The sequence below is a fragment of the Mobula birostris genome, chromosome 10 (assembly GCF_030028105.1).
Source record: "Mobula birostris isolate sMobBir1 chromosome 10, sMobBir1.hap1, whole genome shotgun sequence".
NCBI lineage: Eukaryota > Metazoa > Chordata > Chondrichthyes > Myliobatiformes > Myliobatidae > Mobula > Mobula birostris.
In genome coordinates, this window is record NC_092379.1 from 44,337,481 (window position 1) to 44,365,006 (window position 27,526).

Consider the following 27,526-nt stretch of genomic DNA (forward strand, 5'->3'; position numbering starts at 1 on the left):
AATTTACTGCACATTACAGGCCCTTCAGCCCACAATGTTGTGCTGACCACGTAACCTACTCTAGAAGCTGCCTAGAATTTCCCCACCATACAGCCCTGTCTTTTTCTGAAACAACTGACTGTATCTGAAAGTTTACACAAATGACACCACAAAAAATTTTAATTCAGGGAGTAAAGCGGCTGGAAGTGAACCCCAGATATGGGACTCCTGCACTTGGAGCAGAACAGAGCCATTGGTTGTGGACTGCAGGGGCACACAGTTACCAAAGCAACCTTCTCGTCCGACAAAACTCAAACACCTCCGAACAAGTGAAATCCTCTGCGCGCCAGATTAATCAAAATGGCCCTGAAGCAGAGCAACAGGCTTGACAAGACACGGCTCTCAAAAAGAGCACGCTTTTGTAAATGACAAGGCCACTTCAACCCCACAGCCGAGAGTAAGCGATGAGCACCACTCGACTATGATGCACCTCGGCTTTTGCTCCTTCCTCACTAAAAACACACAAAAAATCTTCAGTTTATGTCATTAAAAACAAAAATGCCACACTTTCTGTGCTATTTTGGGGCTGATTATTCTCTAAACTAGAAACTTCTACCCACTCAGTTAAAACAAGGTCCTGTCCACCATGGTGGTAGCATCTTATTGCCAATAAAACCAAATTATACCGAAATTGGGTGGCAGGAAGGAAATACGTCCCTGCCAAAGGAGGTGTAAGGCACTCCTTCCCTCCACTAGCCTGCAGGTCACCCTAGGGCAAGGTGTAGCACCCGCTTAGCCTCCCCGATCGGGACTACGTGAAGCCGTGGGAGCAGGTGGTGGACGGTTGTATGAGCAGCAGGTGCAGATCTCAACTCCTGACACTGACACCAGGCAGACAGTCTCGGAAGCGTATTGATAATGGGCTGGGGGTCACCCGTCTTGTAAAGACACACGCTGCCCAGAAAGAAGGAGATGGCAAACCACTTGTGTAGAAAACTTCGCCAAGAACAATCGTGTCCACGGAAAGACCCACGATCGCCCACACCATACGACACGGTACATAATGAGCGATACTACAGGATGTAGATTTTCTACAATAATACTGTAATATTCCTAGCTAACTTCAATCATGTTCATCTGCAGCATTCCAAGGGAGGAAAGTACTTACTGACGCAGCTTGGTCTTTACAGAGCTGGATACCCGAGGGTAGCAGACACTGAAAAGGCTGCATGCCGAAGTCCTGGACGTGAACCAGTCACCACAAGTCAGGCGCTTGACCAGTGGCACAAAGTGGACTTCTAGGTCTGCAGGAGAGTGCTCGTGGGAGATGGCTCGCAGTGAATCGATGGCTTTATCTCGTACTACCGATTTTTCCACCGTTGCCAGGTTCTCCAAGGGAGGCTGATTAGTGGGAAAGAATTAAACTGAAACACATCTTCTTTTTACTCTACTTCTAAGAAACACAATATTTAGAACAATCTTTAAGATAAATTCTTAAATTTACTGACATCTTTCCTGTGGGTAGGCAGCTGAAAGTGCACACGACACTCCAAATTAGGTCTTACTGCTGTCTTATAGAATTTCAACATAACATCCAAACTTACCTTGATTTATGAAGGCCAAGGTGCCAGAAGCTTTCTTCATGACCATATCTACCCATGGTACCACTTTCAGTGAATTATGGTCCTGTATTCATGGAAATGGATGACCAAAGCAGAGGCTCGGCATCTGTAGAAAGAGAAACCATTTAATGACTGGGCTCGGACCTTGTGCTGACGAGAATAATGTTGTGCGCTGCCCAGTGGAGTGGCCAGTGTTATTACTGAACCTCATCAACTGTACTAATGAATTATACCTGTACCGTATAGCCTACTGTATAACATGGGACTATTTTATGTCGTAGTAACGCGTTATTGAGCATGCGCTATTAGGCGCGTATTGATCTGTATATCTGTGTTCAGTTCGGGTTCCGTCAGTGAGAAAAACCCTGTTAACTTGGCTCCAGTCTCTAGCATTTTTATTTATCGTTTTATTGTGTAACCCGGCCACATACACAACAATGCCCAAGCAAGAAATGGATTGAATCGCTAAATCATGAGATCCAATCTTTCTGTCACAACAATAACCGCACTCTGCTCTGGAAATAATGCTTTCTGCTATGGGTTTCTGTTCTGTTCGCCATTACCTGCATTTAATTGTTACAAGGGGCACTTAGTGGTGTATTTTTGATTGTAGCAGAGTTTAAGCAAAATATCTTTTTTTTTCCAGAATTCTGTTCAGGGTTGGATGGCATTGATCAATTTCATTTCTTTCCTTTCCCCAGTCACGGTTGAACAACATAAAGCAACTGTCCACAACTGCCTTGGCCTTGCTGGTAGAGCGTACCGGGAATGAGCTGCTCCCACTTCTGACTGGTAGGTACAAAGCTGCGTGTGGTTGGGCTGCCTCTCAGAGTCGCCTTGCCACTGATTTCTCGTCTCGATGCAGACACCATTTTCGATGAAGACGAGCCACTGCTGGCATTAGCGGAGCAACTAGGGAGCTTCACGGTGCTCGTTGGCGGACCGGAGTATGTTCACTGTTTGCTGGTAAGAGCGGACGTACATTTACAAAGCACTGCACAGGACGGTCACGCGGTTAATGCCATTGAAGTGGTATTACTGTCTTAATAAAGGTTAATTTCCAGAAGATGATTCTCAAAGCAGCAGCGTTCCACAGGCAATGATAAAGTAAATGACTTAATAATGAGTCATAGAACAGTTCAGCACATGTTCCCCTTAAACATTTCACCTTTCACCCTTAACCCATGACCTCTAGCTGTAGTCTCATCCAACCTCAGTGGACAATGACTGCTTGCATTTACCCTATCTAAACCCCTCATAATCTTGTCTCCTCCTGTCATATCTCTTAGCAATCTTCTATGTTCCAAGTTAAAAACAAGTCCTGACATATTCAATCTTTCCATATAACTCAGGTCCTCCACACCCGGCAATGTCCCTGTAATCTTTCTTTGTTATGATGGGTTGCATGTATGAGGGGGAAAACGGACACATACAGAACCCTCTCTGCTTTTATTGTTTGCAATAAAATCTTTGAGGCAGATGAGGCTTTGTGCCACCCCAACATATTTGTAGGCACGAGAAAGTCTGCAGATGCTGGAAATCCAAATCAACTCTCACAAAACGCTGGAGGAACTCAGCAGCTCAGGCAGCGTCTGTGGAAAAGAGTAAGCGGTTGATGTTTCTGGCCGAGACCCTTCTTCAGGACCTGGTTGAAATATTGGAGGGGTGTATCATTGAGAATTGCTACAGTGAAGTGTAGTTACTCTACCCCTGATCCAGGTTCAGCTGCGCAGCCTGTTGGAAAACCTACACGGACTGATACCGTCCCCCAAACACTGAAACCTCTGCTCTGTATTGACCAAATATCCGTTCAACATGAGCCCAACCGGGGGAAACAAAACACAGATTTTAATGCCCAGATGCAATGATCCTATGCATTAAATATTTATTTAAAATAACATACTTGTATTGTTTTTAAATACCCATAATGGGGAACAAGATTCTGAAATTAAATAACGAGGGCCTCAGTCTACTACAGGGCATAGATCAAATTAAAATGATTTTCAGTGATCAGTTCATCATAGGACAATTCGGAATTAAAATAATGAAATCAATTTATGAAACCACCAAAGTAGCTCGATCAATGAGGTTTAACCAGGATGCTGCCTGCTTTAGAGGAAGTGCTGCAACTTTATCAGACTCTGGGTGGGCCACGTCTGGAGTACTGCATGCAGTTCTGATTGTCCCACGATAGGAAAGATGTTGGGGCTTTGGAGTCGATGCGGAAGAGGTTCGCTAGAATGTTGCCTGGTTTAGAGGACATGCGATCATGAGAGCTGGATAAACTTATGTTGTTTTCTCTGAAGCGCTGGAGGCCGAGGGGAGATCTGCTAGAGGTTTGTAAGATTATGAGGAGTATGTGCATAGATAAAGTAGAGAGGAGTATCTGTTTCCCAGGATTTAAATGTCTAATACCAGAGGTATGCATTGAAGGTGAGAGTGGGTAGGTAGGTTCAAGGGGGATGTGAGGGGTAAGTTTTTTTACCATCAGAGTGGTGGATGCCTGGAATACATTGACTGGTATGATGGTAGAGACTTTTCAGAGATTTTTGGATAGGGACATGGGTATGAGAAAGATGGAGGGAGATGGACATTGTGCAGGTAGGAGGGATTAGTTCTTGGTGGTTTTTGATTTTCTTTTTAGCTGGTTCAGCACAACATTGTGGGCTGAATGGCCTGTTTCTGTACTGTACTGTTCCATGTTTTACTTTATTGTTTGCAGTGGTTCCAAATTAGACATTCCAGCGTCAGTATGTTGCGTATAGAGTGTGTACATTCTTTTGTATTGATACTCCTTTCAAAAATGTTTTCTTTTTGTGTAAAATTACCTGTGAGTACAGGCAGAGAATTCTTAAAGCATTTATGTAAGGAATCCAATTTGCTCATGTGTGGGTGGGGGCTGTATATAAAATATCACAAACTTTTAGCAGTGTTTCTTGAAGAACGCTGAGATGGCGTGGCTTTGTATTATAGAAAATAGCAATTCAGAAACGTTTTCTCAGAGCCCCTGTGATGCCTGCAATTCTAAACTGAAACGTGGGCACAGTTGTTGTTTGAATAGTTCCATAAGATATAGGTGCAGATTTAGGCTATTTGGCCCATCGATCCATTTTCCCCTTTCAGCCCCAATCTCCTGCCTTCTCCCTGTATCCTTCCATGCTGTGATTAATCAAGAGTCTTATCAATTTGTCTTTCAATCATGGCTGATCCTTTTTTCCCCTCCTCTGCCCCACTGCCCAGTCTTCTCCCAGTAACCTTTGATGCCATGAACCTATCAAGAACCTATCAATCTCTGCCTTAAATATACCGAATGACTTGTCCTCCACAGCCACCTGTGGCACAGAATTCCACATATTCACCACCCTCTGGCTAAAGAAATTCCTCATCATTTTCATTCTAAAAGGATATCCCTCTATTCTGGGGCTGCGTCCTCTAGCCTTAGACTCCCCTGCCATAGGAAACATCCTGTCCACATCCACTCTGTTCAGACCTTCCAACATTTGATAGGTTTCAATGAGGTCTCTTCTCATTCTTCTGAACTCCAGCGAGTACAGGCCCAGAGCCATCAAACATTCCTCACGTGACAAGCCTTCCATTCCCAGTATTATTTTTGTGAATCTCCTTGAAACTCCACACAATGTCAGCACCTCCTTTCTTAGATGAGGGGCCCAAATCTCCTCATAATACTCTAAATGATGACTCACCAATACATTATAAAACCTTAACATTACATCCCTGCTTTTATATTCTAGTCCTCTCGAAATGACTGCTAACATTGCATTTGCCTTCCTCAGCCTGCAAGTTAACCTTTAGTGAATGCTGCACGAGGACTCCCAAGTCCCTTTGCACCTCGGATTCTTGAATTTTCTCCCAATTTAGAATGTAGTTTACACTTTTATTTCTTCTAACAAAGTGGATGACCATGGACTTCCCTCAAACTTTGGCAAAATTATTATGACAGGCAGCTTCATGTTTATTTGCATATTAAAACCTCATAGGATGAGCAATTATTGGTACTTAATTTGAAGATGAAATTGTAATTACTGATAATTAGGAACATGACAGTGTAATTTCCATTTAATATTAGTACAGTGTTTTCTGGTTAGGAACCTTGGGAATTTCTGTGATTGAGAAAATATGTCCTTTGATTTATACAGTTTTTGGTAGTTTGTGTTTTATCCTCCACCACAGCTCTATATTGTTCTACCTTTAAATGTTTCTCTGTCTCATGTTCTTTATGAGAATTCCTAATTCTCAGCAATTTAAGAATTTATCTTAAAGATTGTTTCTAAATATTGTGTTTCTTAGAAGTAGAGTAAAAAGAAGATGTGTTTCAGTTTAATTCTTTCCCACTAATCAGCCTCCCTTGGAGAACCTGGCAACGGTGGAAAAATCGGTAGTACGAGATAAAGCCATCGATTCACTGCGAGCCATCTCCCACGAGCACTCTCCTGCAGACCAAGAAGTCCACTTTGTGCCACTGGTCAAGCGCCTGACCTGTGGTGACTGGTTCACGTCCAGGACCTCGGCATGCAGCCTTTTCAGTGTCTGCTACCCTCGGGTATCCAGCTCTGTAAAGGCCGAGCTGCGTCAGTAAGTACTTTCCTCCCTTGGAATGCTGCAGCTGAACATGATTGAAGTTAGCTAGGAATATTACAGTATTATTGTAGAAAATCTACATCCTGTGGTATCGCTCATTATGTACCGTGTCGTATGGTGTGGACGATCGTGGGTCTTTCCGTGGACACGATTGTTCTTGGCGAAGTTTTCTGCAGAAGTGGTTTGCCATCTCCTTCTTTCTGGGCAGCGTGTGTCTTTACAAGACGGGTGACCCCCAGCCCATTATCAATACGCTTCCGAGACTGTCTGCCTGGTGTCAGTGTCAGGAGTTGAGATCTGCACCTGCTGCTCATACAACCGTCCACCACCTGCTCCCACGGCTTCACGTAGTCCCGATCGGGGAGGCTAAGCGGGTGCTACACCTTGCCCTAGGGTGACCTGCAGGCTAGTGGAGGAAAGGAGTGCCTTACACCTCCTTTGGCAGGGACGTATTTCCTTCCCGCCACCCAATTTCGGTATAATTTGGTTTTATTGGCGATAAGATGCTACCACCATGGTGGACAGGACCTTGTTTTAACTGAGTGGGTAGAAGTTTCTAGTTTAGAGAATAATCAGCCCCAGAATAGCACAGAAAGTGTGGCATTTTTGTTTTTAATGACATAAACTGAAGGTTTTTTGTGTGTTTTTAGTGAGGAAGGAGCAAAAGCCGAGGTGCATCATAGTGGAGTGGTGCTCATCGCTTACTCTCGGCTGTGGGGTTGAAGTGGCCTTGTCATTTACAAAGGCGTGCTCTTTTTGAGAGCCGTGTCTTGTCAAGCCTGTTGCTCTGCTTCAGGGCCATTTTGATTAATCTGGCGCGCAGAGGATTTCACTTGTTCGGAGGTGTTTGAGTTTTGTCAGAGGAGAAGGTTGCTTTGGTAACTGTGTGCCCCTGCAGTCCACAACCAATGGCTCTGTTCTGCTCCAAGTGCAGGAGTCCCACATCTGGGGTTCACTTCCAGCCGCTTTACTCCCTGAATTAAAATTTTTTGTGGTGTCATTTGTGTAAACTTTCAGACACAGTCAGTTGTTTCAGAAAAAGAGAGGGCTGTATGGTGGGGAAATTCTAGGCAGCTTCTAGAGTAGGTTACGTGGTCAGCACAACATTGTGGGCTGAAGGGTCTGTAATGTTCAGTAAATTTCTATATTCTGTTGCGATCTTGAAGTATTTCTCAGGATAAAATCTGAATACCACAAATATTGGATTTTTGGATGGTGTGGTGGAGATGCGTCTCTTCCAAAGGAGGTGAAAGGCTTCCTCCTGCTGGTCTGCAGGCCACCTTTGGGCAAGGTGTAGCTCCTGCTTCGATACCACCCCCTCCCCCCCCGCCCCCCACCCGGTCAGGGTCAGGTGAAGCCATGGGATCAGGTGGTGGATGAGCAGCCGGTGCAGATCACAAGTCCTGGTTATGCGACCCCTGACGCCAGGTAGACAGTTTCTGAAGTGTATTGATAATGGGCTGGGGGTCACCCACCTTCTAAAGACACACACTGCCCAGAAGGCGGAAATGACAAACCACTTCTGTAGAAAACTTTACAGAGAACAATCAGGGTCATGGAAAGACCGTGACCACCCATAGCATATGACACAGCACATAATGATGATGGGTTTAGCAAAATATTTTAGTAGCTTCTGATTTAGAAACATTAATTGCAAAAATGTCAATTTTCAGTGCTTGTATTTCTGCTTGCGAATTGTTAAGTTCTGCATCAATGGGCGACTACTCCTATGTCACCTTTAATTTTATATTTTCTGCAGACTTTTTCACAGCTTGTGCTCAGATGACACACCAGTGGTCCGCCAGGCAGCAGCATCAAAGTTGGGTGAATTTGCAAAGGTTGTGGAGCTGGAGTTTTTGAAAAGTGACATTATACCCCTCTTCACTTCCCTGGCTTCTGATGAGCAGGTATGTAGTTGTAGAGCAGACACTGGAGTGGCAGCGGGAAGTCAAATTGAAGTGGGTGGCCATTGGGATACCCCGGCTGTCTCAGCGGACCCAGAGAAGGTGCTCGATGAAGAACCCCCCCCCCCCACCAACCCCATCTGTGTTGGTCCTCCGATGTCGAGGAGGCCACGGCAGGAGCTCCAGATACAGCGAATAGCCCCGAGAGGAAAGCACCGCTTCGCCTGCAAGAACTGTTTGCAGCCCTGAACGGAGGCAAATGGGCGAGTGTAGACCTTGTCTTGCTTTCGGGGAGAGCGGCGAGGATGAATGAGTGGCGTGGAAACCTGAAGGGTGGGGTGGGTGAAGGGGGGTGTGATTAGTGGCAGAGGCCCCTTGCAGATAGCGGAGGATTGAGATTAGTCTAGGAGTCTATTGTGGGTGGTGGGGGCTACAGACACTGATGCGCTGGAAAGGCTTGTGGGGTGGGAATGCAGGTGACGTGGATGAGGGAAGCGTGGATTATAGTGAAGAAAGGTGATCTTATTCCCCATGGCTTGTCATGATTCATCTTGCTGAAGCTGCTGCTGTCACCTTGGCTTTATGTCACATGTGTATCAATTGCTTGTACTGAGGAGCCTCTGTATCCCACACGTCATGGCAGTGTGTGAAATAACGGAGAGCAGTTGGCTCATTCCGGTAACAGGCTGTCTGTCATTCCGCTCACTGGAGGAATTCCCCCCCACCCCACATCACCGCTTGCATTTTACTGTATGGATGAGCTGGAGGTGGGAAAGATTAGTATGGATGGTGTGTCCGTGGCAAAGAACTGAGTTGCATCCGGTTAATACGGCTATGTACTCAGTATGCTACGCCTTGTTAATGCCAGTTCCTGCTTGCAAAGTTTCTGTTGTCGTAGTCTGCACCATCTGTTCACCTTTGTAACCGGGGTTCACAACCCTCTTTTACGCCATCGACCCCCTACCATCAACCGAGGGGCCCCAGGTTGGGAGCCCCTGCTTTATAAACTTCCTTTGTCCACAGTAGATGGAAGCAGTGCCTGTCAATCTATCGGCATGATTACACCATTCCAGTACTCCAGCTGGAGATGCTCCTCCAAGAAGGTGGTTATCTTGAGGCTTTTGCCTGAAGAGTGAACTGTTTAATCAGTGTGTGTCCTTTCATATTCCTCCAACCTAAAGTATCCCGGGCATAAGGCTTGACGCAGTCCGCAGTATTCTCCTGTACTAAGGAGCCAGAGTCGTACAGAAATGGTACGCTGAAGGGGAGCTGGGATGGACACTTTGACCCTCACCTAGCTTCTGGTTAACGGTTGGACGTGTGCTCCTTGGTGTTGAGTAAGCTTCTCTTCTGGTTACTGTCCAGTGACTCCTGGAAATAAACCTTCACATCTGTAGCCAAGGAGATGTTCACACTTGCTCCAGGTTCAGACCCCACCAATGATGGCTAGCGTATCAAAACAAGGATGTAATGTTCACATTTTATAAGGCTTCACTTGGAATATTGAAGGTAGTTTTGGGCCCCTTATCGAACAGAGGGTTTGCCAAGACAGGAGTGGGTTCAACCGAGAGTCACGAAAGTGATTGAAAGGTCCAGGATTGAAAGGCTTGTCGTACGAGGAGCATTCGATGGCTCTGTGCCTGTACTCATTTGAATTCAGAAGAATGAGGGGGAGGGATCTCATTGTAACCTGTCAAATACTGAAAGGCCTGTAGAGTGGATATGGGGAGGATGTTTTCTATGGTGGGACAGCCTAAGACCAGAGGAAGCAATCTCAGAGCAGAGGTTTATCCAATTAGAATGGAGATGAGGAAGGATTTCCTTATCCAGAGAATCTGTGGAATTCATTGTCACAGAGGCAAAGTCATTGGGTATATTCAGGGCAGAGAGGTTGATAGATTCTTGATTAGTCAGGGCATGAGAAGTGACCTGGTTGAAGCATATAAGATGATGAGAGGTATTAATCGTGTGGATAGCCGGAGGCTTTTTCCCAGGGCTGAAATGGCTAACATGATGGGGCATAGTTTTAAGGTGCTTGAAAGTAGGTATAAGGGGGACATCAGAGGTAAGTTTCTCACCTAGAGAGTGGTGGGTGTGTGGAATGCACTGACAACAAAGGTGGTAGAGATGGATACAGTAGGGTTTTTTAAGAGACTCTTAGATAGGTACATGGAGCTTAGAAAAATAGAGGGCTATGCGGTAGGGAAATTCTAGGCAGTTTCTCGAGTAGGTTACCTGGTCTGCACAACTTTGGGGCCGGATGGCCTGTAAAGTGCTGTAGATTTCCGTGTTTCGATGAAGGGATATGGGGAGAAGGCAGGAGATTGGGCTAAAGGTGAAATGGATCAACCATGATGAAATGGCAGGGCAGACTCGATGGGCCAAATGGCCTAATTCAGCTCCTATATCCTACGGTGAAAAGTGACCACTTGGGTGATTAGCTTGAAGATTCACTCAGCAGAGAATGGTGCTTCAAGAGCAGGAGAAAGAAAATTGATTTATCAATAAATTTTTGCACTGTCATGACATTTGCTAATATACTAATCCAAGGAATGCTTCCATCAAAGGTTGCATGTTGATACACTCCAGTACTTGTATCCTGGGAAGATTCCAGCACACATTGCAAAGTAATGAAACCTGTTGCTACTTTCTAGGTGATCTGAACGGATAGCATCTGGGAAACAATTGTAAAATTGTCAGTATTTATTTTTATGATTTTTTTGATGAGATTAGTTCTTCCTAATGTAAACTTCAGTAAATTAATTTTGTTTTTTAATTAAGAACCAGCTCAAACCCGGTTTGAACATCTTTTTCACAGGATTCGGTGAGGCTGTTGGCAGTTGAGGCTTGTGTGAGCATAGCCCAGCTGCTGCCCCAGGAAGACCTGGAAACGTTGGTGATGCCAACCCTCCGGCAGGCAATGGACGATGAATCCTGGCGTGTTCGCTATGTGGTGGCAGACAAATTTTCTGAGGTACGTGTTATTGCTAAAGCACAAAATGCATCTCTTTGGTATGATGATATGGTGCATTTATGTTTTAAAACTAGTCTTTAAGTTTTCTGTTCCAGCTGGAATCCCTTCTGATTCTGTCAAAAGTCATGAAAACACGATCAGTTCGTCTAATATAGTTTTAAAAAATCATTAAATCAAGCACCTGCGTATTTTTAATATAATTGACTGACATGCCAAAAGGTGCTGAGATTTCTTTCCAGATTCATTTAATTAGCCTGTTTTTAAACATGGATCTGAAATAGAACAAAGTTGGTCTGAATTGAGCTCAGATCTTTTTCAGTGTATCTGAAGGATAATCCTGTGACAGGGGTTTAGAACAAACTTGTTGGCATAGTGCCAGGGATCTGGGGATTCAGCACGTGCACAGGTTGATGACACTGATATTTTTCACTTTTGACTGGAGGAAGTTAAGGGGAACTTCAGTTCTGTTTAGAAATGAGCCGAAAGGTTGAAAAGCCAGGACGATCCTCAGAGACTTTGACACTCAGGAACTTGAAACTACTCACCCTTTCCACAGTCCCCTTGATTAGGACTGATGTGTGTTCCCTTGACTTCCCCTTCCTGACGTCCACAATCAGTTCCTTGGTCTTACTGTCATTGTGGTAAATTTTGTGATGTAGTGCATGAATTAATTAATTTAATTAAAATTTTGATGGACTGGACTTTGCTGGTTCCTTCCCACTGCTGACTTCACACAGACCGGGTATGGTGTAGGGAGTTGGTGATTCAACTTCACCTTCCTGTGGTCCACAATCAGTTCCTTGGTCTGACTGACAAGTGCCAGATTGTTGCCACACCACTCAACCAGCTGATCTATCTCACTCCTCTTCGGCTCCTTGTCACCATCTGAAATTCTGCCAACAATAGTTGTGTCATCGGCAGATTTATAGCCCTGAAGAGCAGTCTCAGCCTGAAAGAGCGACTGTTTATTTCATTTCCATAGATGCTGCCTGGCCTGCTGAGTTCCTCCAGTATTTTGTGCTGGGTTTCCAGCATCTGCAGAATCTCCTGTGTGTTTATAGTTTTTGAACCAGATGGTCTTTGTTCTCAGTACAAAACTTGTTGCCTCAGGCTTCCTCCTGGTGCTCCAGTTTCCTCGCACAGTCCAAAAGCATTCCGGTTAGTTGGTTAAAGGGTCATTGCAGATTGTTGCACAAGTTGGTGGCTTGCTGGCGGTGCAGTTTGAAGGGCCGGAACAGCTTGTTGTGTTCTGTGTCTCCAATTAAATCTATGCCCTTTAGTCTTAGGCTTTCCCAGCCTGGGAAAACACTTGGATCAACTGAAATCTCTGTGCTTTTCTCACCACAATGTAATCCAAATCCTCAAAATAAAGGCACATTGCCTACACAGGTTAATTGCAAACATTAACGATCAGTTTAACATTATTTAACAACTAAGAAACATTATTTAATCATTAAATAACATTATTTAGTTGTGTTTTTTGACCTGAGAAATTAGCTGATTACAATTGCTCACGTTATTGTCTGTGTACCATACTTTCGGATTCAGAGCCATCAACGACAATATTTTCTCAACTTTGCCTTTCTTTAAAAATTTAAAATTCCGTCTCTTTAGGCCAGGAAAATCCGGTCCCACCCAAAGCATTGAGATTAAATCTTTCTGTTCTGTACGAGTGTAAAATCTGTACTGAAGCAGCTGGTTTATCTGTGGATATACTATCAAGGATAGATCATTACAGCTGTTTTACCTGGGTAACACTAAAGAATGCTGCTTCTAAATGGACACCATTTATCTGACCATTCCCTTTTTCTCCCCACTCATTTATTTCTTTACCAGAGCATGAGGTATCCACTCATTGATAAACATCTGAACACAATGGCAACATTTCTCTGGGTTTCTTTACTCTTACCCCATAGCTTCACGTGACCCTGATTGGGGGGTGGGTTGGCTAAGCAGGTGCTACACCTTGCCCAAGGGTGACCTGCAGGCTAGCGGAGGGAAGGAATGCCTTACACCTCTCTTGGTAGAGATGTATTTCCACCCCGCCACCCATGCTAAAATTACATAATTCAAAACTGTAAACCTGATCGAAAATTAAAGCAAATTACAGATGGACCAGTGTTCAAAAGCACACAGAAAACACAGCCATTTTATCAGTTTAGGATTATTACCCCTGGAACAGGCAAAGACGTTATATTGTCTGTCTTTATTAGATAACTAACCCATGTTGAAAAATAAGCTCCATATAAGGTAACACACACAAAAATGCTGGAAGAACTCAGCAGGTCAGGCTGCATCTGTGGAAGTGAATAAACAGTCGATGTTTTGGGCCAAGACCTTTCATCAGGACTGGAAAGGAAGGGGAAATATGCCAGAACAAGATAAAGGTTGCCAGAGCACTTGTGAAATTGGCACCAACCCATTATTGGAAAACAATTGCATTAGAACGGTACGGAGTTTATTGTATTTATAAAGTTCTGCTATCATTGCTAATGACAGACCATCACAAAAGGCACTTTCTATGCTCAAGATCACGTATAAACTAATCTTGCAATGAAGTCTGTAGCTAAAGTATAGTTCAGATTTTTAATTTTGAAGTTCATATTTTCAGAGTACATACATGTCACCACATACAACCTTGAGATTCATTTTCCTGTGGGCATACTCAGCAATTTCTATAGAATAGTAACTGTAAACAGGATCAATAAAAGATAAAGTACAAATGCAAATGTAAATAAATAGCAATAAATAACAAGAGTATGAAATAACAAGATAAAGAGTAATTAAAGTAAGTTCATTGCTCGTGGGAACATCTCAATCGATTAAGTGTACTTATCCCCTGTAGTTCAAGATCCTGATGGTTGAGGGGTAATAACTGTTCTTGAACCTGGTGGTGTGGGTCCTGAGGCTTCTGTACCTTCTACCTGATGGTTGAGGGGTAATAACTGTTCTTGTACCTGGTGGTGTGGGTCCTGAGGCTCCTGCACCTTCTACCTGATAGTTGAGGGGTAGTAACTGTTCTTGAGCCTGGTGGTGTGGGTCCTGAGGCTCCTGCACCTTCTACCTGATAGTTGAGGGGTAGTAACTGTTATTGAGCCTGGTGATGAGAGTCCTGAGGCTCCTGCAGCTTCTACCTGATGGCAGCAGCGAGACGAGCGTGGAAAAGAAAGATGGTGTTGTCTTTGTGATTCCTCTGTTCACGTGTTAATGCAGAGATTGCTGCTATTGAAACCCGCTCTATCTTTGTTACTCATTCAGTTTCTCTTGCCTTTAAAGCTTCAGAAAACCGTGGGTCCTGAAGTTGCGGAAAATGATCTGGTTCCTGCTTTCCAAAACCTGTTGAAAGATTGTGAGGCTGAAGTGCGAGCAGCTGGGGCCAACAATGTTAAAGGTTGGTTGGGAATTCTCATTCTTGTCTTTTCCATCCGGTTAAGATGTTGTTGCTGAAGCACAGTGACAACTTTCTGGCAGCAGAAACAACTATCAATTACTTTAGTAATAGACTCTCGTTCTGGGCAATGACACTGCAATCTGTGCCTGTAACTTTCCTAGTGGAGACGAGGCCTTTGATCCAGCTGTACAACCTGGCATTTTGCAGTGCAGTCCTGAACATTATTTACTTCTGTTTCTTGTCTGCACAATTTGTCTTTTTTTCCTGCGCATTGTGTGATTGATGGTTTTCTGTTTTTAATAGGTTCTGTTGGGTTCCTTTGCTTTGTGGCTGCCTGTAAGGAGACAAATGTCAAGGTTGTGTATAGTACGCATGGTGGTTGCACATTTTGTCCGACGATGACAAGAAACCTGTGCGGGAGAGTTTTCAAAATGGAAAAGCCTTTGTACTGTGGCAGTTCCACTCTCTTGGCCTCAGAAGTCCGGGTCCAGTGGTATGAACAAGCGCCAGAAGAAACTGGGGTCTTCTTGTTTGCAGTGGATGACCAGGACGCTTTCTGTGCCTTTTCATGCCCCTCGTTCTCCACAGCGCGATGCAGAGCCACCTTCATGGCTGTTGGGCTTTACTATAGATCGCACCCGCCCAGTCCGCTGAGGCTGACTTTGCGTGCTAGGACTGGCTTGTCCGAATCTCAGCGGAGTATGAGACTGCTGTCACGTGCAAATGGCTGCTTGCAGCCACAGGGGAGAGATGAGTGTCCGGTGGGGAGCAGAAGTGAGTGAGCTGCCCCGGAATGGACACGACAAGCCCCTTCACCAGAGGTGCGACCCCTTCCCTGGACACCCCTGAACTTTGAACTCCTGTGAAAGATGTAAACAAGGTTGAAAGAATGCAGAGAAAATTTACAAGGATGTTTCCTGGTCTGGAGGACCTGACTTAGAAGGAAAGATTGAATAGGTTAGGACTGTATCCTTCAGAATGCAGAAGATTGAGAGGAGATTTGATGGAGGTACAATATTATGGGGGGGTATGGATGGGATAAATGCAAGCAAGTTTTTTCCCCTGAGGTTGGGTTGGACGACAACCAGAGGTCATGGGTTAAGAGTGAAAGGTGACAAGTTCAATGGGAACATGAGGGGAAACTTCTTCACACAGAGGGTCATGAGAGTGGAACGAGCTGCCAGCACAAGTGGTCCATGCAGTTTTGATTTCAATATTTAAGAGAAGTTTGAATAGGTACATGGATAGTACGGATATGGGGCGGGGGGGATGTTATGGTCCTGGTGCAGGCAGATGGGAGTAGACAGTTTGAATTGTTCAGAATGGACGAGAGGGGCCAAAGGGCCTTTTCTGCACTGTGCTTTTCTATGACTCTATTTAATGTGGTACCACATATCCAGGTGACACTTCTCCAAGTGAGAACAGCATGCCAGCATGCCTCCCCTTTGGCATCCTGATCTGATCCCAGAACTGGATGACAGCAAATGGAAAGGAATTGTGTGCCACTTGACTTCATGTTCCGATGGTGGCTGCTCCTTACAAAGTGCACTTCATTGCTTGTGCAGAGTCTTGAAAGGTTGTGAGATTGTGAAAAAGAGTGAATGCTGTTCTTTACGTTTGTACCACAGACTGCCTAACCCGAGGCCCTCCGTTGGTCAGGGTCCACCATGGATGTTACGTGCAGCTGTCTACGTGATACGTAAGCCAGGGCAGTATGATATGGAGAGTAAGCTGTTGCCCATGTAGCAGGCTCCCCCTCTCCACGCATCTGATGAATCCAAAGGATCGGCAGAGACCGATACAGTTTGGTACCAGTGGCGTCGCAGGAGTTGACAGCGTTGAACTCAACGTAGGACTGCCTCGGAGAATCCGGCTCCGGATTTTTCCCTCTGGGTTTACTCCAGGGAGAACGTACAGATGTGCCAGAATTGAACCTGTGCTGTCTGACTCTTGATGTTTACACTGTTGGTGCTGGCCTTGCTTTTCCTTGTGCGACTTAAATTGTGCTTCAGAATGTATGTTTTCTCTTGCCACAATCTTCTGAGAAGATACAAATATTAAGGCAGATGCTTTTCAGCAATTGCTTAATCTGTGAAACTTTATTGATTTATCATTGTGGTGAGAGTGTGGAACGAGTTGCCAGCGCAAGTGGTGCGTGCAAGCTCGATTTCAAAATTTAAGAGAAGTTTGGATGGGTACGCAGATGGTAGTGGTATTGAGGGCTATGGTCCAGATGCAGGTTGATAGGAGTAGGCAATTTAAATGGATCGGCACAGAATAGATGGGCTGAAGGGCCTATTTCTGTGCTGTACTTTTCTCTGACTCCATTGATTTGTTTGAGAATAACTCTCTAACATGCAGTACTCTATCTTGCAGATTTCTGTGAAAACTTGCCAGTAGATTGCAGGGAGACTGTCATAATATGTCACATCTTGCCGTATGTTAAGGTAATATGCCTTCTCAAATTTTTGGCTGGTTATACAGTCTATCTAAAATTAATGTAGCAACCCATCTCATTCACTTCAGGAAAAAGTCCCTCAGTATTTTGGGTGGGTCTGAAATGAGGACTCGGGCACCTTTTAATTCAAGTTTTATCACTCTGAACTGCTTGTAACTGGAAAAGCTCAATGTCCAAGCACAAGTCACATCTTGCCCCCTGTCCCGTCCCATCCCCCTGTCCCGTCCCATCCCCCTGTCCCGTCCCATCCCCCTCTCCCGTCCCATTCCCCTCTCCCACTCCCTCCCCATCCCCCTCTCCTGCTCCCTCCCCCTCTCCCAAAGGGCTGAGTTCTGCCGAAGGGTTTTGGACTGAAATGTCGACTGTCCTTTTCTCCATAGGTGCTGCCTGGCCTGCTGAGTTCCTCCAGCATCTTGTGTGTGTTGCTGGTTTTTTAACATGGTGTTGGCTGCCTGGAGTGATGGTGGAGGCTGATATATCGGGGACTTTTAATGACGTTGAGATAAGCACACAAATGTGAGGAAAACGGAAGAATATGGACATCGTGTAGATTAGATTGCCCACTTGATTAGGAATTTAAGTATAACATTGTGGGTTATAGGGCCGGTTCTGTTCCATGATTTATATAAACTAGAATATCAAACTGTAAAAGAAATTATTTAAGAATGATCCATGACTGACCAGGTGGATCATAAGAACGTGGAGGAGGATGGCATCATGAGTGAGATATCTAATGACAAACAAGAGAAAATCTGCAGATGCTGGAAATCCGAGCAACACACACAAAATGCTGAAGGGACTCAGCAGGCCAGGCAGCTTCTATGGGGAACAGTACAGTCGACGTTTCTGTAGGTGCTGCCTGGCCTGCTGAGTTCCTCCAGCATTTTGTGCGTGTTGACTGAAATATCTGTCTAGGTTATCATTTAATCATTTTATGTGTTTCTTTTCCAGGAACTTGTGTCTGACACCAATCAACACGTGAAGTCAGCTCTGGCCTCTGTTATTATGGGCTTGTCCACCATCCTGGGCAAGGACAGCACTGTTGAGCACCTGCTTCCCCTGGTCTTGGCTCAGCTCAAAGATAAGGTAATTTTATCATGAAGTACGAACTTTAACATACCCCTTGCGTGACTGGTGGCCATCGTGGATAATATTTGATTAGCCTACCGAAATCAGGCAAACACCAATGGAGAGCTTTCTTCTGTGTGCTGTTTGGAAGCTGTTGTCAAGTCCAGAGTGCTGAGGAAAGGTCGCTTATTGTTCATAAGGCGATCAAAAAGCTGGTTGTCGTCTCTGGAACTTGTACATCTGCTGAAGGTGACGAGCAGTCCATGCTCCACCACAAGATACAGGTATCTGGATAAGTGTGCCAGAACGGGACGTGTTGCAACACAGACTGATGTGTCTAGGCTTTTACTCTCACTGATATCGATTCCTGGAAGGGGACAGCAGTTGGCCCATGTTCATCTGCTTTCTTTCCTGTTGAGAAACATTGTAACTGCCGTTTGCTTGGAGCTGTGCGGTGATGTCCAGCATTCTAAAGTGGATAATCACAGATTCTGCAGATGCTGGCAATCCACAGCCACACGCGTGCACACACACATACACACACACACACACAATGCTGGAGGAACTCAGCAGGTCAGGCAGCATCTATGGAGGGGAATGAACCCTTGGGCTGACACCCTTCGTCAGGACTGGAAAGGAAGGGGGAAGGCACCAGAATAAGAAGGTTGGGAGGATGGGGGGTGTACAAGCTGGTAGGTGATAGGTAGACCAGGTGATGGGAAAGGTTGGTGTGTAGGGGAGGGGAGTTGAAGGCAGGTGATGGGTGGGAAAGGTGAAGGGCTGGAGAGGATAGATAGTAGGGGAATTAAGGGTTATGGGGAAAAGGCAGGTAGATGAAGCTGAGTTTATGGACAGGTCAGCCATGATCTTACTGAATGGCGGGGCAGGCTTGATGGGCCGGATGGCCTACTCCTGCTCCAATTTCTTATGTTTTTATGAATCATGAATGGAATAACAACTGTTTCTTCCACCGGAGTCTCTCGAACTGTTCTTTTAGTTTGAGAGCTTCAGATAAGAGCAAATGTGCAGTGCGTTCTTTAGAAGCAGTGATGTGAGCTGGTTTGTAATCTGAGTGCATATTGGATTAAAGATGAATCGGTTAATGGTGTGATGGAGCTGTTATTTCTCCATCCATCAAGTTCCTTGTTTATTTTGGCGTGAGCTTAAACAAAACTGTTGCATGTGCAAATTCTGGATTTTTAAATTAATATGGAAATTTGCATTCTTTCATTATTTTTACAGAATTAAGATTACTTTTAAAAATGTAAAAAAAATCTCTCCCCTCTCCTCTCCTTCCTCAATTCCCCGCTCTGAGCTTTTACTTCTCACCTGTCTATTACTTCTCCCTGGGTCCCCACCTCCTTCCATCTCTCCTGTGGTCCACTCTCTTCTCCTCTCCTCTCTCAGATTCTTTCTTCTCCAGCCATTGACCTTTCCCACCCACCTGTCTCACCTAACACCTTCCAGCTGGCCTCCTTCCCCTCTCCTCACTTTTATATCCTAGCATCTTCCGCCTCCCTTTACAGTCCCGATAAAAGGCCTCGGCCTGAAACACCGACTGTTTACTCATTCCCACAGATGCTGCCTGAGCTGCTGAGTTCCTCCAGCGTTTTGGGTGAATTGCTCTGGATTTCCAACGTCTGCAGACTTGATTCCCTTCATGTGCTACACCCGAAAAGATTCCCCAAATGTCGGAAATGCCTCGATTTTCCAGGCACAGCTGACAGATTCCAAGTGTACATCTTCAAATTGTCAGCTGTTAATTCAAGCCTTGAATTATTTGTTCATTTGAAATGAAATCAAGAAAAAAGCCTGCCGAATCATGATTTGAACTGTTGGATAATTTAATAGTAATTAGTATTTTGCATCTATTTATGCCAAAGGTGCAGAAGGATTTCTCAAACGCAGAAATTCAAGTGTTTTTCTTTTGTGAAATGCAGCTTTTCACAAAATGACCGTTGTTTCCTCCCATGGCCCTCCCGAGGAGCTCGCCTGCACTCCGGGAGAGTGAACGGACAATAAAGGACAATTACGACTCAGGAACAGAATTAGGCCACTCAGCCCATCGTGTCTGCTTCGCCATTCCATCATGGCTGGCTTATTACCCTCTCGGCCCCATTCTCCTGCCTTCTCCCCCGTAACCTTTAACACCCTGACTAATCAAGAACCTGTCAGCCTCCATGTTAAATATACCCAGTGACTCGTCCTCCACAGCCATCAGCGTTGATGGATTCCACAAATCCACCGCCCTTTCACTGAAGAAATTTCCTCTCAGCTCTATTCTAAATGGACATCCCTCTGTTCTGAGGCTGTGCCCTCCGGTCACAGGAAACATCCTCTCTGTTCTAGCCCTCTTAATATTCCATAAGTTCAATGAGATTCACCCCTCTTCCTTCCCGTCTGAACTCCATCGAGGACAGAGCCGGAGCCGTCAAGCACTCCTCTTGTATGTTTCATTCCCAGGATCATCCTCGTGAACCTTCTCTAATACCAGCACATCTTAGATAAAGGGCCCAAAGCTGCTCACTATACCCACAACTGCGTTCTGACCAATGCCTTATAAAGCTTCAGCATTACCCTTATATCTTTTCTAGTGCTCTCAAAATGAATGCCAACATTCCATTTTCTTTCCGTACCACCAACTCAGCCTGCAAGATAACGTTTAGGGAACCCTGCACGAGGTCTCCCAATTGCCTTTGCATGTCTGATTTCTGAATTTTCTGCCCATTTGGAAAATAGTACACGTCTTTACTCCTTCTACCAAAGTGCATGGCCATACGTTTCTGGTAGTAGGCACCCTTCGATCCCGGGGATGATGGGTTTGTGCCTCTGGTGGACTGTGTCCTCTCCTGGGCAGGAAGGTTTGAAGGACCGGCTCTTGTCCATGCAGCAGGCTCCCCCTCTCCACGTCACTCATGTTGTCGAAGGGAAGGGCAAGCGCCAATACAGCTCGGCACCAGTGTCATCGCAGAGGTTGCCGGAGTGAAGCTGTAAACGACATCAAACTGCCTTAGGGGTTTACCCCCAAAGCCTTTCCCATGGGTGGGCATGACTGCAAGGCAGCGGAGGTTTAAAATCAGGGTTTTCCCTCTCCTAAGCGGGTGCCGTCCAAGGCTGAGGAATCCTACCTACCAGAAACACTTTTGGTCAGTGCAGTACATTCCAACTGCCACTGCCTTGCTATTCTCACAATCTATCAAGTCCTTCTACAGAATCTCTGCCCCTCCACCTATCTTGGTATCATCCACAAATGTGACCACCAAGCCATCAATTCCGTTGTCCAGATCATTGACATCTGCTTGAAAAGAAACGGTCACAATACCAACCTCTGTGGAACACTAATGGTCACCTGCAGTCAACCAGAAAAGGCCCCTTTCATTTGCAACTCTTTGCTTCTCGTCAGTCAGGCAATCTTCTATCTTTACTAGGATATCTTCTGTAATACCATGGGCTCTTAACTTGTTAAGGCATCTTGTCAAGCTCCAAGTAAACAACATCCACTGACCCTCCTTTGTCTATCCTGCCTGTAATTTCCCCTTAAGGAAACCATGCACCTCCAAGTACTGGAAGCCTTGTCTTTAATAATGGACTCCCAACATTTTCCCAACCACTGAAGTCAGGCTGAAGGGCCTATAGTTTCATGTCTTTTGCCTCCCTCCCTTCAGAGTGAAGTGACATTTGGAAATTTCCAGTCCTCTGGAACCATTCCAGATTCTAATGACTCTTGAAAGGTTATTACTAATGCCTCCCCAATCTCTACAGCTGCCTCTTTCAGAACCCTGCGGTGTAGCCCATCTAGTCCAGGTGACTTGACTACCTTCAAAACTTTCAGCTTCCCAAGCGCCTTCTCCTTAATAAAAGCAACTGCACTCACTTCTGCGAACTGACTCTCGAATTTCTGGCATACTGCTCGTGTGACCATAACTTGGACCATAATGTATAGTACTGTGCAGAAATCTTAGGCTGGTGTATATAGCTAGGGTGTCTGAGTTTTGCACGGTCCGGTAGTAATTCTTATATACTGCACTGTGCTGCTGCTGCCGCAAAAAACAATCAAATTTCTTGACATCTGTGAGTGATGATAAACCTCACAGATGTCTGATATGGGTCTCTGATGTGGACTGAGAGTGGGCAGGGGGCAGGGAGAGGGGAGTTGTGTCCCTGCCCCCCTCTTTTGGTGAATGTCGGTGATAGCGTAGGATGATATCCTGGTTCTGAATTTGTGTTTATGGACTGTGGACTTTTTCAGATTTAGGGTTTTTATATTCTGTTTTCTTCATCGCCTTATTCTTTTCGTTTTGTTGTGTGAGAGGAGGGTGTTTGGGGGTAAAATGCTCTGTTAGTTTCTCGTGCGGGGAATGGATTGGGGGGGTCGATGTTGCTATTCCGTTTTGTGTGTGGAGGGAGGGGTAGTTTTGGGGATCAGATGATCAGGATGCCATTATTTTTTGTACCAGGGCTGGGGAGGTGTAGGTTTCATGCTTCTCTCTGAATGACTTTCATCTTCTTTCTTTGCTTCGTGGCTATCTGGAGAAGACAAATTTCAGGGTTGTATTTGGATACGTGCTTTGATCATAAACAAACCTTTGACTCTTTGGTTGGGAAAAGGGGGAAGGGAGCGGGAAGCACCGGAGAGACATTCTGTAATGACCAATAGACCAATTGTTTGGAATCAAATGCCCTTGCTAGTGTTCTCAGGGCTGAGTGTGTCTGCACTCGCGCCACTCCCTCCTGCCCCTGGCAGTCCTCAGCCACCTGTCCCTCACCCCTCCCGTGGCTGCTCCACTCTCACCATTGCCAACATCCTGTGCTCCCGCCAGATTTACAAACTTGCTCTCCACTGCACGTTGGCAAGTACAGTTCTGTGCAAAAGTCTTTGGCACCCTGGCTAGATGTGCATGTGCCTAAGTACTGTAAGTGTGAAAGTGGCATTCATATTTCTTTTGTGGGATTAATATTTCATAAATATCCAAGATGATACTTTGAAAGCAGAGAGTCTGGGGAGCGCCAGTGTGTTTGTCAGACAGCGTTCTCAGTATGAATGTTTTTCACCTTTGCTGTACTCAGAAAATTGCCTTTCCTTCCTAGTGCCCTGAGGTCCGTTTGAACATTATCTCCAATCTGGACTGCGTGAATGAAGTTGTTGGAATTCACCAGTTATCACAGTCTCTCCTGCCAGCCATTGTAGAATTAGCAGAAGATGCCAAATGGAGAGTGCGCCTTGCGATAATCGAGTACATGCCTCTGCTTGCAGGGCTGCTGGTGGGTGGTTTATTCTAAAATGTTTTTATAGTCTATTAGCAATGCTTCCATATGGATGATTTGCAGAATGGAAATGATTGCCCATATCAAATTGATACTTTAGTTTAAAGACGGAAATAACTTTGAACATCTTCTTTCCTTTTGCACCAGAAGCAAATGTGCGATAGTAACAATTATACTTGTAGCCCACTGACATGGGTAGTCTTACTTTAGACTCGGGACTCCCAACCTTTTTTTTAATTGACCATTAACCAAGCAGGGGTGGAAACCCCTGGTTTAGACCATCAGGTTTAGGCCCCTGTTTAAGGACTGCGGACTTTGTCAGACTTACGGATTTTATATTCTGTTTTTATATTGCCTGTTTCTTTTCATTTTGTTGTGCGAGGGGAGGGTGTTTGGGGGTAAAATGTTCTGTTGGTTTTTGTGCGGGGGGTGGGCTGGGGTTGTTGCTGTTCCATTTTCTGTGTGGAGGGAGGGGTGGTTTTGGGGGGGGCTGATGATCAGGATGCTATTCAATGACTTTCATGTTTTTTCTTTGTTTCATGGCTATCTGGGGAAGACAAATCTCAGAGTTGTACATGATAATAAGTGAGCCTTTGGCCTGCACATCAAACAGATCCAAACAGAAAGGGCAATAAACTCCATACAATCAGATGAGGGGGTGACAACGGTTGTCGCAGAGGAAATGAACAATATTTTTTTGAGATTTTACCAAGATCTGTACAGCTCAGAATATTCAGATTCAGCTCCACAAATACAAAAGGAATTTTTCGACTTGTTACAACTTATACCCCGAGATGAAACGTCCTTGACATCACTGGAGTTTAACTTAGAGGCCAAGGAATTGTCTGCAGCTATAACTAACATGAAGGGAGGGAAAACTCCTGGGCCCAATGGAAATTCCAATTGAAATATATAAAATCTTTAAGACCAAGCTAATACCAGCTCTATGTATCAGGAGTCATTTGACACTGGATCCCTTCCCTCCTCTCTTAATATGGCAGCAATCACACTACTGTTAAAACCGGGAAAACCACCATCCCTTTGTGGATCTTATAGGTCAATCTCACATCTGAACAATGATCTCAAAATTCTCTGTAAGGTATTAGTTAGGAGGCTGGAGCCACTGTTGCCAAAAATGGTCCACCCTGACCAAAATGGATTTGTAAGGGAAGGCAGGGCTTCCACAACATTCGAAGAGTGCTTAATATACTTCATGAAAAATCTGGAAGCTCTGATAGCGCTATTCTGTCATTGGATGCCGAGAAAGCCTTCGACAGAGTGGAGTGGAATAGGGGGAAAATTTCTAAGATACAGCTTCTATATTCTAACCCACAGGCTGAAGTTTCAACTAACGAGCTTTTTTCGGCATCTTTTAAACTCCAACGGGGAACAAGACAGCGCTGTCCCCTATCTCCCCTCCTGTTTATCCTGGCCATTGCGCCACTTGCTATGCCAATTTGAAAACAGGCTAACATAACAGGAATAACTATAGGAGATGTAGAACATCGCACAGCCCTGTACATGGATGATGTCATTTTGTCAGAACAGGGTTTACCTATTTGGGTGTTAAAATTACTCCTACTATTGATAAAATTATCCCAACTAATTATAAACCTCTCACAGACTCAGTTATTCAACTTACAAACAGATGGACGAAATTGCTCATAAATTTGATTGGACGCATAAACATTCTAAAAATGTCAATTTTACTGAAGTTCCTGTACCTTTTCCAATCTACCCCACTTTCTCCTCCATCATCTTTCTTTTATTTATTTTTTTTTTAATTTTATTTTTATTTGGATAAGGAATTCACAAATATCATGTACTTTTTTCACACATAACCTTTTCCATTTTTTTATATGTATAAAACTACAATTATTTATACATTCTTAAGTACACATTGAGATGATATAAAAGGAAAATAAACATTTAAAAAGATAATTATGTACTGTGGTAAATCTAACCAATTAGGCTAAGTAATGGAATTAGTTGTTAAGAAAAATGGTAATAATAGTTTCCATATAACCCTTCTGGACCATTTCCACTGGTCCAAAATGTTGTATATAAGCCTAAGTATCAACCATTGCAGGTGTTTATATCCTAATTTGTTCATGCTTGCTCCTGCCCGCAGACATAATTATCCAATCCCTATGTACTTATTTACTCTTTCTTTTATTTATTAAAGAAATTTTTTTCTAATTTCATCTGGAACAATAGATGTCCAAGACTCAGGCTTTCCCTGTTATATCTGCCGTATGATAGAGGTGGCTTACAGCTACCACATCTTATATGGTATTTCTGGGCGGCCCAAATTAGAGCAGGAATGTTTTATTTTGTTAAGGATCACTCCCCTCCTTGGGTCTCAATGGAATCCCAGTTGATCAATATCCCTCTAGAACTATATATGTATTCAGCAAATAAGAAAAACCTGGTCACACAATCTAAAATCCCTTTCTTAAAAAATACAACAATGATTTGGCACAATGCTCTTGCGTAAATAGGAGAGACATCACAGTTATCCCAGTTTACTCCTATCTTTGGTAATGATAGCTCCAGCCCGGCAGAGCGGATCCTAGTTTTAAAACTTGGCCGCCCCGAGGCATAGCTAAGGTGTCTGATCTTTATAATGGCAATTCATTTATGTCTTTTGAAGAACTCAAGGCCACATATGGAATTCCAACAAAACACTTCTTTAAATGCCTTTAGTTGCAAAGTTTTATTATGTCCAGGCAAAGTTACAGTTTGAAGCTCCCTCCTTTATTTACCCTAGAAGACATCACTCTGAAATTATCTGAAGCTAGGGGACAAGTGTCTGAATTAGACATGTAAGGCTTTCTTCTTTTATGTTACTTGCCAAGGCTAATAAAATGGCTTATCTGTACTGTTAACTGCTGAGACAGTGGTTCTCTAGAGCAGCTTGTTTGGGTTATAATTACTGATACAGGAATTGTATTCATTTGCTAACCAATTGGGATAGATGGTATTCTTTCTTGTGTGTCTGTAAGCTATTGTTTTTCGTGGGCTTTGGGCAGAAGGCGTGATGGGGACAGAGAGAGGAGACGCGAGGAGAGAGATGCTGTAAGCTGGGCGACGGCACGGACCCCGAGCGGGAGTCCGAGGCCCAGGGTCTTCAGCGAGGATAGGAGGCGAGGACAGACTCGTGTGGAGTGTTTGGTGGATCACCGAGGGTGGTCCCATTCGTGGGTCGGTGGAGTTCGGAGGACATTGATTGGAGGAAGGGGGACCCGGTTCTGTAAGAGCTCCAACGAGTGTGCACTGAACTGAAAGAGTTACTGACTTGGCACCTTTATTCTATTTGTTTCTACTAACCCATCACCAAGAAATACTTATAAAGTGTAATCATTTAATGGCATATGGCGTACTGTCTGTTAATTGGCGGTGTGGGGTACATCACACAGCATCCACACAAACTTGATCTCCCCGTTTGGCGGGGCTGAAAGCTGCTCCCCCTAGACGAAAGCGAGCTGAGCGAGTCTAGGCTTACCAGGGGGCTACATACAAATTGTTTGCAAGTAAATGCAAAGAGTCATCAAACAACATGCTACAAGCATGGAGAACTGATTTGCATGAGAATCTGTCAGAAAAAGAGTGGTCAGGAGCTTGTTCCTTCGTTCAAACCCAGTCAGTGAACACTCATTCTAAACGGATAACCAAACAGTACATTACTCCAGTCAGGTTTCGTCACTTTAACCCCAACATTCCAGACACATGCTTTAAATGTAATCACTAAAAGGGGTCTCTGTTCCATTGTATGTGCGAGTGCCCCCAGATAATCTGCTTCTGGAAGAAGGTGCTGGATTTGATTAGTCAGATTATTGGAAAAAAGGTGCTCCTTGATCCTAAATTATGTATTCTGAACATTTATCCAAAGGCCTTTCTAACCTCCAGAAGTGCAAGGTCTCTGCTTAATACTTGTTTTTTGGAAGCCAGACGTTGCATAGCCTATTCATGGAAGAAACCCACAACCAGTGGACTTTAACAATGGCTGAAAGGAGTGACTTTGTATCTTGCTCTAGAGAAGATCAACTACATCACAGAAAAACAAACTTGGCAAATTTCGGGAAATTTGGGATATTTTCTAGAAGTTTCTGGAGAACAATATTTGGGATGATGAAAGTAACAAATTGAATTGACAGCTTGTTTTTAATGGCCGGGTGTTTGCTTTTTTTGTGCGTTGTTTTTCCTTTTATTTCTGATGTATTTTATTTTTCCCTTTTTCTTTAACCTTGTTGCACTTTCAAACCT

The 27,526-nt window shown here is 44.4% G+C and overlaps 1 protein-coding gene across 1 annotated transcript in view; it reads left to right on the forward strand.

Annotated features, from left to right (window-relative positions):
* The first annotated feature begins 1,679 nt into the window (after positions 1-1,679).
* LOC140203645 (serine/threonine-protein phosphatase 2A 65 kDa regulatory subunit A beta isoform-like) overlaps positions 1,680-27,526 on the forward strand; it is a 55,206-nt gene continuing 29,359 nt past the window's right edge. Inside the window, exons 1-10 of the mRNA XM_072269693.1 lie at positions 1,680-1,709; positions 2,303-2,393; positions 2,467-2,567; positions 5,962-6,194; positions 7,960-8,107; positions 10,923-11,078; positions 14,355-14,469; positions 16,846-16,916; positions 17,879-18,013; positions 23,084-23,257. Coding sequence (XP_072125794.1) covers positions 1,680-1,709; positions 2,303-2,393; positions 2,467-2,567; positions 5,962-6,194; positions 7,960-8,107; positions 10,923-11,078; positions 14,355-14,469; positions 16,846-16,916; positions 17,879-18,013; positions 23,084-23,257 — 1,254 coding nt within the window. The remainder of the gene's footprint in view (positions 1,710-2,302; positions 2,394-2,466; positions 2,568-5,961; positions 6,195-7,959; positions 8,108-10,922; positions 11,079-14,354; positions 14,470-16,845; positions 16,917-17,878; positions 18,014-23,083; positions 23,258-27,526) is intronic.